Source organism: Dermacentor silvarum, chromosome 3 (genome assembly GCF_013339745.2).
Source record: "Dermacentor silvarum isolate Dsil-2018 chromosome 3, BIME_Dsil_1.4, whole genome shotgun sequence".
Taxonomy (NCBI): domain Eukaryota; kingdom Metazoa; phylum Arthropoda; class Arachnida; order Ixodida; family Ixodidae; genus Dermacentor; species Dermacentor silvarum.
The window spans coordinates 104,534,417-104,548,609 of record NC_051156.1 but is presented as its reverse complement, the minus strand read 5'-3'; the positions used below and the strand labels follow the sequence as shown (position 1 = coordinate 104,548,609).

The 14,193-nt window shown below is 43.2% G+C and overlaps 1 protein-coding gene across 1 annotated transcript; it reads left to right on the top strand.

Annotated features, from left to right (window-relative positions):
• The first annotated feature begins 666 nt into the window (after positions 1-666).
• Positions 667-11,326, top strand: LOC119444640 (uncharacterized). Its single transcript, XM_049664684.1, has 12 exons — positions 667-996; positions 1,456-1,507; positions 2,988-3,188; positions 3,248-3,492; positions 4,705-4,757; positions 5,376-5,578; positions 5,695-5,766; positions 5,914-5,979; positions 6,099-6,170; positions 9,145-9,350; positions 10,162-10,321; positions 10,606-11,326. Exons 1-12 carry the CDS (start codon positions 667-669, stop codon positions 10,716-10,718), a joined length of 1,773 nt encoding a protein of 590 aa, XP_049520641.1. The 3' UTR covers positions 10,719-11,326.
• Positions 11,327-14,193: the final 2,867 nt, after the last annotated feature.

Genomic DNA, 14,193 nt, shown 5'->3' with positions numbered 1-14,193 from the left:
GAAAGACCTGCGTGCATGCTATCTGCTTGCCGAGTTCTCTGAGAATCGGCGACCAGTTCCGGTTTCAGTTCTTTGAATTTATTCAATTCTAAAATTCTAAATCAGCAGATAAGAACAATATAGAACAAAATCTTTATTATTAGTATTTAAAATACCTGATGTTTTTTTTTACTTTTTTATTATATTATGCCTATATGTTGATTATGTACGGCAAGGCGGCTACGGCTTCTCTCGGTGGGTGCCATTGGGGTCGAGAGGCGGCAAGGCATAGGTCCCATGGTTTCACTGGTTTCGCGCGCTTTCTCGGTGTTTTCGAAGTTGGGCTCGTGGATACAATCTGCGTTTCGGTCGAAGGTAAGTGTTGTCGTTTGCTAACTGTTTTCAATCAGTTGGGCATGTGGACATACGTGTGATGGCCTTGTTTTTCACCTTCTTTAGAGCTTACGCTTGGCGGGAAGCGCGCCATGGAAAGCGAATACGAAAGTAAGTTAACGTTGCACTTTTCATTCCTTCACATTCGTAGCGTTAGACTGCCGTTTTTAAAGTGCAGTCCAGTGATATACTTTGAATGTCACTCGCGTAAACAACACGGCACACGTCAATTTACTAGCTATTGAGAATCTGAATGAAGAACACAGGCAAGCAGTACGCTATAGTTGCGCCAACATGGCTTCCATGTCGAGAGCGACTGCCTACCGTCGCATCAGCCACGCCGTGCAGGCCGATGTGCACGCAATATTGGCAGCTGCTGGCGAGCATATTAACGCAGGGAATATTTCTGGTGTCGCTTCCGCCTCCTTTCGGCCAGTGGAAGTTCCCGAACCATCTCCGAACCTTTCGCTTGGCCAAGTTGCGAGTCGCGGCATTGGTGGCGGGGCGCAGGAAGTTTGCGATGTGGACCAGACTGGTGACAGCAGTCATAGTGATCACAGCTTGCCCGTGGAACCCGAAAACTTGCTTGACAGGCGCCACAGAAGCCTTACGCAGCAGGATGCCGTAACGGATTCTAGCACAAGCACTTTGTTGAAAGAACTGGACATTACATCATTGAAAGAAGACCTGCGACAATGGAGCTTACAATCGAGTGTACCTCACGATGTCGTCACAAAGCTTTTAAAGGTTCTTCGCTCGTATTCTTGCTTGCATAAGCTACCAAACAGCGCTAGGGCACTTTTGTCGACACCGAGAGTGGCAAATGTCACACTGATGGATTCTGGTCAGTATTGTCATTTTGGCTTGCGTGAAGGGCTTCACTCAGCTCTCAGACATGTTGTTCACGTGCCTGATCCTATTATTATCCACGTAAATGTGGATGGACTGCCACTGACAAAAAGCACACGAGGTCAGTTCTGGCCTATTCTTTGTCGTGTGTCAAACTGCAAGCCAAGCGAACCATTTCCAGTCGGTGTCTTTTTTGGCGAGTGCAAACCCTCTCAGGCTAATGTGTTCTTGCAGCCATTCGTGTGTGACCTGAAAAGCGTGCTCCAAGAAGGCCTGACACTAGGAGGCAAGACGTTTGCAGTACAGGTAGGAGCACTAATCTGTGACGCGCCTGCTAAGTCATATGTTCTTGGCATCAAAGGGCATAATGGTTACTTCAGCTGCTCCAAATGTGTGACTGAGGGAGATTTTGAGCAAGGACGAATGTGCTTTCCTGAATTAGATGCGCCATTAAGGACAAATAACAGTTTCCGCAGAGCAGAGCAAGAAGAGCACCACACCACGAAGACCATTTTGTTGGAATTGCCTATGGACATTGTTCAGCATGTTCCACTTGATTACATGCACTTAATCTGTCTTGGCGTGGTACGGAAGCTCCTGCTACTTTGGATCAAAGGCGAAAAAAAATACCGTATAGGAAAAGATTCAAGAGATGCAGTGTCAGAAGCAAATTTAAAAATGAAGCACTTTGTACCATCTGAATTGTCCAGGAAGCCACGAAGCTTGTCAGAGCTTGATAGGTGGAAGGCCACAGAATTTCGCATGTTTCTACTGTACACCGGCCCTGTTGTCTTAAAGTCGCACATTGCACAGCGCCTAATAGACAACTTCATCACGTTGCACTGTGCTGTCAGCCTGCTTTGTAGCCCGCAGCATTGCAGCGAGTACTTGGAGTACTCCAGAAAGCTTCTGAGGCATTTTGTTGAGGTATACATCACCTTGTTTGGTAAGCATGCTGTATCACACAACATTCATGGGCTTATTCATGTAGCAGATGATGTTAAAGTTTATGGGCCATTGGATAACTACAGTGCTTTCCCATTCGAAAACTACATGTGTAAGCTGAAGAAGTATGTGCGAAAACCCGAAACGCCACTGGAGCAGCTACACAACCGCATTCTTGAAGAACGTTCTTTCAACAAGCCTTCACCTAGTAGCTCAGCCCAACCTCCATCCAGCTGGGATGTCATTTTCATAGGTGCAGAACGTGCAAAGCTGAAAGGAAGACACGAAGAGGGACCTTTGCCACCTGGATGTATTGGGCCGCAGTACAAAGCCCTTGAATTTGATTCTGTTACCTTCAGACTAGGCAAAAGGGACTCCACAAGCATGCTTGATGATGGCACAATTGTAAAGATGGAGAATATCGCACTCTCTGAAGGTTGCGAGCCTGTAATAATTGGCAGAAAATATGAAAAGTTGGAAGATCTTTACAAGTATCCATGTAGTTCCTCACTCTTAAATATACATCTGGCATCCCAAGCTTCTGCTCTGCAGTTCTGGCCTGTTTCAAAAATCAAAACGAAGTGTGTTAGGCTTCCAGTTGGCAAAAAATTTGCAGTCTTTCCATTCGTGCACCAAAAGTGACTGCTCTTCAAAACATTTCTGCTACTGTTTTGTGTGTGTGTGTGTGTGTGTGTGTGTATGTGTGTGTTTAGCTTGACACGCCAAGGTCATGCACTCTAGGAACTTTTCTCGCTTCATGTTAAATGACAAAGAAAAGCATTCTGGTGATTTTCATAACTGAAATAATTACTTGTTGTTAGGTGACCCCTTTGTCGTGGTGTCTTTTCCTGAAGAGGAGGACAGCTTGGCCATCATTCACAAGTCATGGCTGAAAGAAGACCACCGCTCTACATTTTGGCCAATAGAAAGAAACCCTGGAAAACGGCGAAAACTAACGATGCAAGGCGCTAAACCAACAGGGTCCTGGATTGAAGTGCAGTGCATCGTCAAACGCTGGGCTAGTAAGGTTGCCTTTTACATTCTCAATTTCTGTGTTGTAAAAAAGCTTTTTTTCCTCCAGATACCTATGAGAAGGCACAAGACAAGCTTAATTCCCTCCAGTACTCATCTGACACTAACAGTGAAAGAGAATTGGGACGGGGCAAAAGGAAGCGGCAACGTGCGATGCGTTTTGGAGATGACGAGGACAACAGCAGCACAGACTACGGTGACAGTGATGAATACGTCCAACCAAGGGCACCGACACCACCTCAACCATTATCCACAGGTAAGGCTGAGGTTGTCACCATGCTATTAATTAGAAATGTGCATTCATATTTCAACGATATTGTAAAGCAACTCCGCGAATGAGTTACCGCCTACTCTGCTATGCAAACAGCAAACCTTGTGTGGTGTGTGTAGAATGAAAATTTTTTAAATCTTTTTTCTTCCTTCTTTTAGGCAGGTATGAGCCAACATCAGCAGAGCCGTCTTACCAGCTTTCACACTGTACAGGTAACCTGCCTGAAGCAACTCCAATGCTTTATAGTAACCACTCGTTTACTTCAGATATCCGTGACTGTTCATCGTCTCTCACGGAGGCTTCTCAACCAAGTTCACAGGCCGGTATGTCTTTCACTATTTTGACTCTGTTTTCATCTCTGACTTTCTAAGTTTAGCCTGAACGAAATTGGGTTAACCGTAAGCTATATAATTGTCTACGTGGTAATTTCACTTTATTTCAACCTTTAGAGAAAGTTGACTTTTACTGCCGTTCAGATTCTTTAGCTGTTTATTTGCCTATGTCTAGGAGTTATGCACACATGCTACAAGAAATTGTAATTGCTACATTGTACTCTAGTTAGGTTGCTGTTACCTATGCTGCAGTGCCCGCTGCACAATTGCCAAGCATACGGGCCAGAATAGTGGTCCACCCTAAATTGTTTTTTGTCGTTTATGCTGTGGTAGCAATTAAAGCGGTGTCATACTCAAAAGTTCATCAACCTTCTTGTACACTTTTTTTGGGGACCACTGGTCGCACCATATCGCGTCTTCACTTTATGCATACTGTGGAGCATTGTGCTAATCTTTAACTTCACCTGCAGCTCCTAACTTAAGAGCTAGTTATGTTGACCTAACTTTCCATATATGGTCCAGCACAAGGATCAAATCCATTTTCTGAACTACAGTATCTGCTAAAGACTGTGACACTGCTGAAAGCTTCATCCATAGGCTCAGCAAATTACAATACCATATTATGTTTCCTTCAAGGTTGTTAAGCTGCCCTTTGAAGACAGCTACTCTAATGTAAGACTTTCGCTCTGAAAAGTTGTTATCAAACTGGTGCACAATGTTCGTAATGCAAAATTACAGGACTAGGTTAAGCTAACTACTATTCTCCTGCAGCTTCTTTATTGTCTCACCAGCCATGAAATGATGCCTCTGTGTTGGCACATAACGTTTTATTTCTTTTTGTACATTCTGTGGTCAGGTGGAGCATAAGTAGTGGCCTCTTTCTGTTTCAGCTGTACTGTACAGACCATCATCTATGCCTTTCGAGAGAAGGCAGTATATGGAAGCACAAGTGCCTGGTATGTCTTTACATATGTGATTGCAGTTTGTTACTTTGTATACCATATTGCAAACAGTTGTGCACTGGAGTACTGCATATTATTATTCAGGTGCATTGTAAAGATTGGGGGGGGGGAGTGTATTCTGTAAGTGTCCGCATAGTGGACACTTACACAACACCCACCCACATTCCCCACCTCACTCCCAGCTTCTGCACCTCTTGTACAAAATTTGAGACCACTTAAAGACTACCGACCCTTTTTTGAATGAATGTCAGTGGAATACATAACGACACGACACAAACGCTTTGTATGTTATGCATGCAATTTATTGGCAGTATAAATATTTTGCTGGTCTCAGGTAGTATATTTAGATTTTTGTTTGCTTGTGCATTCTGCTGCCAGAGTGTAAGCCGTGGTGTGTTTGTTTCAGATGCCTTGCACAGGTCTGTAGCTGCCCACGCCGAATATCCTAGCTCATACACGGACTTGCAAACTCGTGGTTAGTCATCCATGTGATGTACATCTTTGTGCTGCTGTCATTCACTGTCCTAGTTTATAGTCACATGGAGCATAACCTATGGTCTGTTTTACGTTCAGGTTCAGCATACAGGCCAGTATCCACATCTCTTGCTGAAGCTACAAGGTCACACACGAATACACATGTGCTCGGTATGTAATTCATATGCAATGTTATATGTTCTTAATGTTGCTGCAGTTCGGTGTTTGCTTTTTGCTTATGCATTCTGCGGCGAGGTTGAGCGTAAACCATGGCGTCTTTGTTTTAGATGCTTTGCACAGGTCGGAAGCTGCCAGCTCATTCACAGAATTGCAAACTCGTGGTATGTCATTTATGTGGTATACATCATTATGTTGCTGTCATTCATTGTTTCCACTTTCGCATTTTTTAGCGCTTATTACATTATGTTTAAATGACTGTGGCGTGTTTTATGTTCAGGCTCATCGAATATACCAGTATCTGCGTCCCTTGCTGGAGTTACAAGGCCACACACGGAACCACACGTACTTGGTATGTCATCCTGATGTCACGTTGCTATTTTTGTTATGTTGCTGTAGTTCTTGACATTTACTTTTTTTTATTGCAATCAGCATTCGTTCCCTACTTCAGGCAATTTGAGCCTGTCTATCTAACTATCCTCTTAAATCTTTGTTCCAGATGCTTTATGCAGGCCTCCTCCGCCCCACGCTGAAGTTGCCAGCTTCACAGAGTTGCAACCTCTTGGTATGTCATGCATGTAATATAAATTTTTGCTGGTTTTGTTCACCGAATCCAATTTTTGCCTTTGGACATTTAATGCACTAGTCAGGCAGAGCATAACCTGTGGTGTCGTTTATATTCAGATTCATCGTACAGGCCAGTATCCACATGTGTGACTGGAACTACAAGGTTGCACGCAGACCCACAAGTGCTCGGTATGTCGTCCACCTTCTATTTATGGTTATAGTTAATAGGGTTCACTGTTGTTGGAGCTTATGTTACCAAGGCCAAGTTTTCAGTATTTTTTCTGCAAAGACCGATTTGTGTTGTTTTGACTCCATATTTACTTGAAGCAAATGATTTTTTTGTATCTACATGTACCATTGACATTTGTGATAACATGTGCCCAGAAGTGTGAGAGTAATTCCATTAGCACTTAGATTGTTCTTCTTTATAACATATTGAAAACAGAAGGTGATATCCTTAGCACTAAATCAGCTTTGTTATTGAGTTATCTTGCTGGCTTCATGACAGAAAAAGTTACGGCAGAACCCATCTCACGATGACTGCTAACGGTAATGCGATAAGCATTCAAGCAATATAGCAGCACATCGTATTGCTGAAGTCACGTTTATTTAAAATCTGTAGTGGCCATTCTGAGACTTTCGTTGCTTTGGCTATAGGCGACTTACGATGTCTCCAGTATCAGCTCGCTTTTCTATGGCACTCGCCTGGCAAGGTTGCCCACGATCGTGATGGCATAATGAAGACTGTGACGATGATGTAATGATAAAAAAAGAGTGATGTCGATGGAACGACTAAGGCATTGTGACGACAACAGCATGACGACAAGGAGATGACAATTTTGAAATGATCACTATGGTATAATGATCACAATGTGATGACTATGGCACGAGGACAATGGGATGATGCAAGTGCATGGTGATGGCGGTGTGACGAAGACAGTACAGCAACAACCGTATGATGACGATGGCACGTCCACGACAATAGGGTGACGTGTTTGAAGCGATGATGGAAAACAACAGTGTGATGATGATTGCATGGAGGCAATGGTATGTCAAGAACTGTGTGATGACAACATGGCGAGAGTGGGATGATGAAGTTGGAAGGACGAAGATGGGAATGACCGTTATGGCATCACGACGGCAATATTACAATTATAATTAAGGGTCCAATCATTCAGTCACGGATATAGCCACTTTTTTGTTGTTCAGTGCAACTGGTGGTGAGCTGAGACTAAAAATTTTCATTCTGCCGTTTTACACGCCGATAGCAGGATATGATTAGGAGCTAGGCACACCGTAATGGGGGGCTCCGGAATAATTGTGACCACCTGGGCTTCTTCAACGTGCACCCAACGCACGGCACACAAGCATTTTTGCATTCCGTCCCCCATGGGAATTCATCCGTGGGGGCCAGGAACTTAATTGCGACATCGAGCTTAGCAGCGCAACACCATAGCCGCTAAGCCACTGCAGCAAGAAGCGAGCTGACACATGAAAGCCCTTTATAATGCACAGTGATGCATAGTTGCCTTGACCGAAAAAGAAATTGGCTATCTCTGTGAGTGACAGATTACACGCTCTTGTTTCGTTTTCCTTAAGGACACATGCCTGGTTTTAGCACCCTCTTCTTGATAGTCCAGTTGTCTCTTTCTCGTCCCGTTTGTCATTCTGTTTTTCTGTCATGAAGCCATACTAACAAGCACAGGTTCAGAATTTCTTGCAATCTTGCTGGCTGTCCAGTCATTAATATTATATCTGCGTTTTACTCTTCAGCATGCATAAAGAAGAATCTCTATGTTCTCTGTTGAATTCTGCAGTGTAAATGATAAGCAGCAAGTTCTGAGAGCTCCATCTCTTGAGCAATACATTCAAGACGGTAATTGAACAATACGTTCCTTTCACTTGTGCTATGTATATGCATAAATTGAAATGCGAAAGGCAGAGTACATACTTTCTATACAGTCTAACCTCACCTAGCTCTGGCTTCATGATAATAGCGTGAGTGTGAGTATTCATTACCCACCCCTATGCCGCAGCCATGCAGCACGCAAGAAAGGCTTTTGTGTGTTGCCACTGGCGCACTATCTTTTCTCAATGTCGTCGTGACGGAGTGACACCATGAGTCAGTGCCGCAGTTTATCGCTTATTCCTTCTTTATGAGTGTACCCCATCATTCGAGCAACAATGGTTGCTAGCGTGCAAGTGGTGACTGAGAAAGGCATTTGTGGTACGTGGCATGGCTGCAGCATTGGACAAATCGTGAATCCTTGCTCGCGCTTTTATCACAAGGCGAGTGCTAGATGACAAGAACCGTAAAGAAGGCACATGGAGGCTTCGCTGTTTGTGTTACAACAACTATGGCTGGTAGTACATTTAATAATGCTCATGACTGTATTTTTTTCCAATTGCCACGTCAAGTACCGTATATATTTACGAAAATAGGTTAAGAACAAATGAAAGTTGACCCCTGTATAATGAAATCACTGAAAAAATTTTAAAATACAAGTTGAATATAGATCGAGCTATATCTTTCTAGAAAAACAAAGCACTTTGAACATGACACACCATTATTTGCCTTATGCTCGGCTACTAAATCTCGCTAGTTGATGCCACAAGCTCGCTGTCTGAAATGGCAGAGAAGACAACCTCGACGGACGCTTCACAGGCATCTTCGGCACCCCAAATGACGCCGTTCGTGTGCCGTCGAGTGTGTTGGACATGCAGCTTTCTTTCAAGCCAGTCTGGATAATCTCGAGACTGGCCATGTGGTAGGCGCAATTGAGGAACTCGATTGGCTTGGTACTTTGGCTAGCCTTAGGCGACACGGGCCTGAACTCACGATTCTGATAATATTTATGCAATGTGTCCTTTCACCTCGTTCCTCCCATTGTCATCCTCCATTGTGACCCTCTTTCTTCCCCTCTTCCCCTTCCCTCACGTAAAGTAGCAGGCCAGATGTTCTGTTTTCCGGCCGACCTCTCTACTTTTTCAAATCATTAAACTTGGCTAGCCTTGTTCCCAAATATGGTTGATGACTAATTTTGGGTAAGATTTTCGAAAAAGGGTCTACCTATATTCGAATACATGCAGTAGTTTCTCATCCTGCAAATAGCGCTGAACTGAAAATCCACATAATACTAACGACAATAATTTTCTTTTTCAGCCTTCATGGAAAGGATATTACAAATACTGAATGGTATTAAGCAGACCCAGCAGGCCCATTCACAATATCTTAATGAGCTGCTCAGCAATGCAGACAGTGCTCCGTCGCACCCTTGTCACCTCCCAGAGTTGCCTTTTTCGGATGTGGCAGACGTGCTCGACTATGAGAAAAAACTACAGACAGACAAACAAGCTCAACATCAGATGGTAATGTCTCCGCCTCGTCTATTTTTGTAATCTTGCCAATTTTATGGCTAAACGAATTTTAATTAGGCCACCACTCCCTAATCATGTTGCTTCATGACCTAGACTCAGTGTGAAGTTGCCTGCCTTGTAACTACAATGTGCTGTAGTTACACGACAGATTGACGCTGATGTTACTTATGACACTAAGTCTGATTCATGGCATGCTTTACAATTTTGCATACAACTGTTTGACAATTTTAAACAATTTAAGTAATACCCCTGTCACACGGCACATGTAATGGCATTCGCAGCGAATGAGATTACGTGTTAATGCCATTTTTGTTGCTTCTACACGGGCATAGTGAATGACATTCACTGCTAATGGCATTCGCCCGTTGAATGAGTTTCCCGAACTCATTCACGCGCGACTTGTGTACTCTCGACGACAGTGGCTTGGCAAAAAATTACAAAATAGCTAAGTTAAAACGAAATGTAATATATTTTCAGATAACCATCCAATTTTTACCATTGTATTCTTAACAATATAGTGAAAAGATGTAAACAAGAAGCACGATTTGTAGGGTTTCGTTATCATAGCAGCCTGCCGATAAACATTGCCATCAATTGCGAATGCCATTTTGTTTACCCGTGTAGACCGGGAACCCAAGACGGCAATGACATTCGGTATGAATGTCATTTACTACAAATGACATTACATGTGCCGTGTGACAGGGGTATAATACTAGAAGCCAGTTTGCACTTCTCTATTACCAAGGCATCATTTAGGTTGCAAACTTTCAATGTGTACTGTATGTTTGTTTCTTTTTAACAGAAGAAGCACATGGCTGTCCAAGGAGGGGACTCAACAAAACAGAAAACAACACGCATACTACAGTCCCTCCTGAGCTGGAATGCTGCAATCAGCTTCAGCTGGTTTGGTGCGAAGGGGAAAAAAAAATTCTCCGAGCTGCATCTGTGCAAGCTTATGTGTGGTGAGTTACGTGCAGCAATATTGACATCACTTAGTTATTTTTTAATTTGATGTCAAGCAGTATACCCACTGTACTTTGGCTGCTTTGGCAGAATAGACCCCTTATTGCCTAGCGAGATGGATTTTCTTTGGCAAAATATATAAATGGCTTATACACCTATTAATAATGTTTTGCCGAGTTTAGTGGTGTATTTAGTTTTGTCTTTTTAGTGTAGTATCACATTGGTCCAAGTTCTGTGTGGTGTACAAAACTTATAGAAAGGATAATTTTGCTTATGCATGCAGGCACATTGACTAATGACGCAAGACACCCAGATGCCACGCTAAAGGATGTCGAGAGGGCCGCCATGACGTGGTTCCGCCATGCTGCCGAGCGGCTTGCTGCGCAACAAACATAATTGTTTTCAACGTCAAGTATGATCCTGCTAAAAGTCAGTTTCTGGTTGCAGATTTTCTGCATTGCTTGTATGAACATTTGTTTTCTTTTTTCACCAGTGTTTCGTTCCTTCTTTTCTTATTAGTTATGTTCGCCACATTCAGTTCCATCATTTTTTTATGTGTTGTTTCCTGTGCCTAACTGAAATTCTTATTTCCTGAAACTGAATTTCTTTACTGTTACACACAGCCTGCGCTGCCTGCTTAACACTCTTCTATAGTAGTGTGGAATTAAGAGCTAAGAGAGCACAATTAACAGTAATTAACTATTGGTGCAACTGGGCACACTATTGTACAATGTTTAAAAAGTGCACAGCAACATACACAGAAGCACCTTAGCAAGTAAATACAACTTTGATTCTGCACTATTAGATGGGAGTTAAGCAGGCTGTGCAGGCTGTGTGCGCCAATAAAGAAATTAGGTTTCAGGAAATCAAAATTTCAGTTAAGCACAGGAAACAACAGAGCAGAAATAAAATGATTATTTTAAACTTTGTATAAATAGTTCCTGTGAGGAGAATGTTTTAATTATATGTGTTCATTTTATACATGGGATGTGTGCAATAAAAATACATCTCCAAAGTTTAACTGTTGTGAAATATTGTCTAACTTATTTTGCATTGTTCACATGAAATTAGTCATACACTTACAGCAAGAAATCCAAAAATACTAAGAATGTTTCAAAAATTAATTTTTCTGTCTGAACATTTATAAACTTTAGCCGTCTTCAGAAAACTTAAGATGCGCTGCACTTGTGTCATTGCTTTTTCTACATTACTCAATTCTGTTATAGGAGCGTTACAGGATGATAGCCTTCAGTTATTTTGTAAGTTGTTCGTCATGAAAGCATATTCAAGCTCTTCTTTCAGGCTTGAAATTGAAACATGGGGGGGCAAGATTCATTGTTGGCCCATTTGATGTTGGGAACTTCCACACGCTCGATGCTGTGTTGGTAGATGTGTGTTCTGCTGTGCTCGCAGCTCTGTTTCTTGTGTTTTCAAGATCTGGTAAATATACAAAGACGAAACAGATCCACTGAAGCCTGCAGCCGTGGGAAAAAGCAGAAAAACAAGTGCATTGCATCTCGAGGAGAGTACGTTGAAGGCGATTAAAGTCAAGAAATGTTTCAATAAATGTACAACTTAAAAAAAATTCTCTCTATTTGTGGGTATGTGCCCTTTAAATGCTGCATGCACTGGTAATTTCTGGAAACTGGAATATGTAACATCCAGATACGATGCCAGAATGTCCTGGAAGGGGCATTTAATGGACATCCTGCGGACATCCAAATATGCTCCCTGAATGTCCTGGAGGGGACATTTCACGGACATCCTGTGGATGTCGTTTTTTGTCTCATTTAGGAGGATTTGGGGATTTGTATGGGACATCCCAGGGACATCCCATACATCCTGAGCAGGAGATCCCAAGGACATCCAAAGGATGTCAGTGTGTTGTCTGGGATGCGTCAGAAAGTTCGTAAAGTACGACTTACACGCAACCTACAGACATTATAGCGTCTAATTGTAATTTGAATATACGAGAGAACATAATTCTGCAAGGCGGAAAGTCGCACACAATCCCCGTTTTGGTTGCGATGAGTCCCTGCTTGTAGCCTGTACCTTACGGGGGTATGAGCCATTGCTGCCCTGCACTGCCGCCGGGATTGGCCCACCATTGTTTTCTGTCGACGTTACGCCACGAAGAAATCCCGGGATCCTAACCATAGAGAGCGGCGCTGTAAATAGAAAGGGAGCTGGGCAGACCGCGTCATGCGTAGGGTACCTAACCGGTGGACCATTAGAGTTACAGAATGGATGCCAAGGGAAGGGAAGCACAGTCGAGGACGGCAGAAAGTTCGGTGGGCTGATGACATGAGGTTGTTTAGAAGCTCAAGTTGGAATCAGCTAGCGCAAGACTATCGCGTTCCACTCTTAAAGGCGACGCTTAAGCGTCCCTGCAAGGTTTTTAAGATCTGTAACAATCATTCTGAGACTTCCGTTGCTTCAGCTATATCTGACTATCAACTATCTGACTAGCAACTATCTGACGACGACGCAATGACGATGATGTCATGACAACGGCGGCGTATAATCATGATTGGTTGACGACAGCATAATTACGATAGGATGACGAAGAAGGAATGACGTTGATGAATCGACGAAAGCGGTATGACGAAGACTACATGCATGACGACAATGTGATGACGTCGCTGAGGCGGTGACGATGGTAAAACGACAGCGTGAAGACGGCGGCATGACGACAAAAATATGACGAAGACTGTGTGACGACGGCAGCGTGAAGACGATGACATACCGAGACTCTATCGGATCACGAAGTTAGAAGGACGACGAAAGAATCACCGTTATGGTATCACAAGGCTGGTATGACAATTACAAATACACGACAACTGCTGTATGAAAGCGACACATTGACGACGATGTCATGACGACGACGGCATAACGAAAGTTGAACGACGATGCTGGAGTGACTACGATGGAATGACCACGACGGCGTCACGACCGCGGGCGCATATCTTGTGGTTCAAGCTATTAGACAACTATTAGACAATTGCCATGGGGCCACTGGGTGTGACGTAGAAGGCATTATGACGACGGCATGACAAGAGTCCGATCACGAAGCTGGAATTGGCGACGATAGAACGCCCACGACTGCATCATGACTGCGAGCACGTAGTACCTATAGTGGCCCAAATGGTATTTTGGTCTACTGGGCAAGAGGATGGGTGGATAGATAGATATATAGATAGGTATGCTCAAATTGCTGAAGTAGACAAAGAATGCTATTTGCATTATTACAATAAAACGGTTCACTGAATGATTTAGGCTGAAAGAAATTTAGAACTACTGTGATCAGCATGGTAACCGCTTTGTCGCTTGCACGAAACCACAAACACGACCTTGTGGCTAAAACCCAGATCTGAACGTCCGAAGGAGAGCAGGACCAAACCAGTTAAATTGAGTTAAAGTTTGCGAATTGAATCTTCAAGTAATCTTTTCTTTTAGGTAATGAAACGGCGGCAGAATAAAAATATCATACACAAAATCAAGCATCACACACTATCTTCGTTCGCATCCGACGGACTCCTTGTTTGTATTTCGACATAACGTGTGAACGGTGTCACGCAAAAACATGAACATTGTATCAGAATAAAGTTGTGATCTGTGCAGTGCATAAACAAAAATTGCATCGCATCACACGTTGAATATACTGTAATGCGTCGCCTTTAGTCTTACAGCACTAAACCACTTACGAGAACTCAAGGGCTACACAAGGGCTACAAGACCTGCGTTGGGTCTGCATAATTTTTTCCATGGTACAAATAAACATATCGCTCTCGCCTGCGCTCATAGAAGAAGAAACAGAAGAAGTAGATCACCGTGCGTAGCGTGCGCTTGCGCTGGCTTCGTTCGGAGGCGA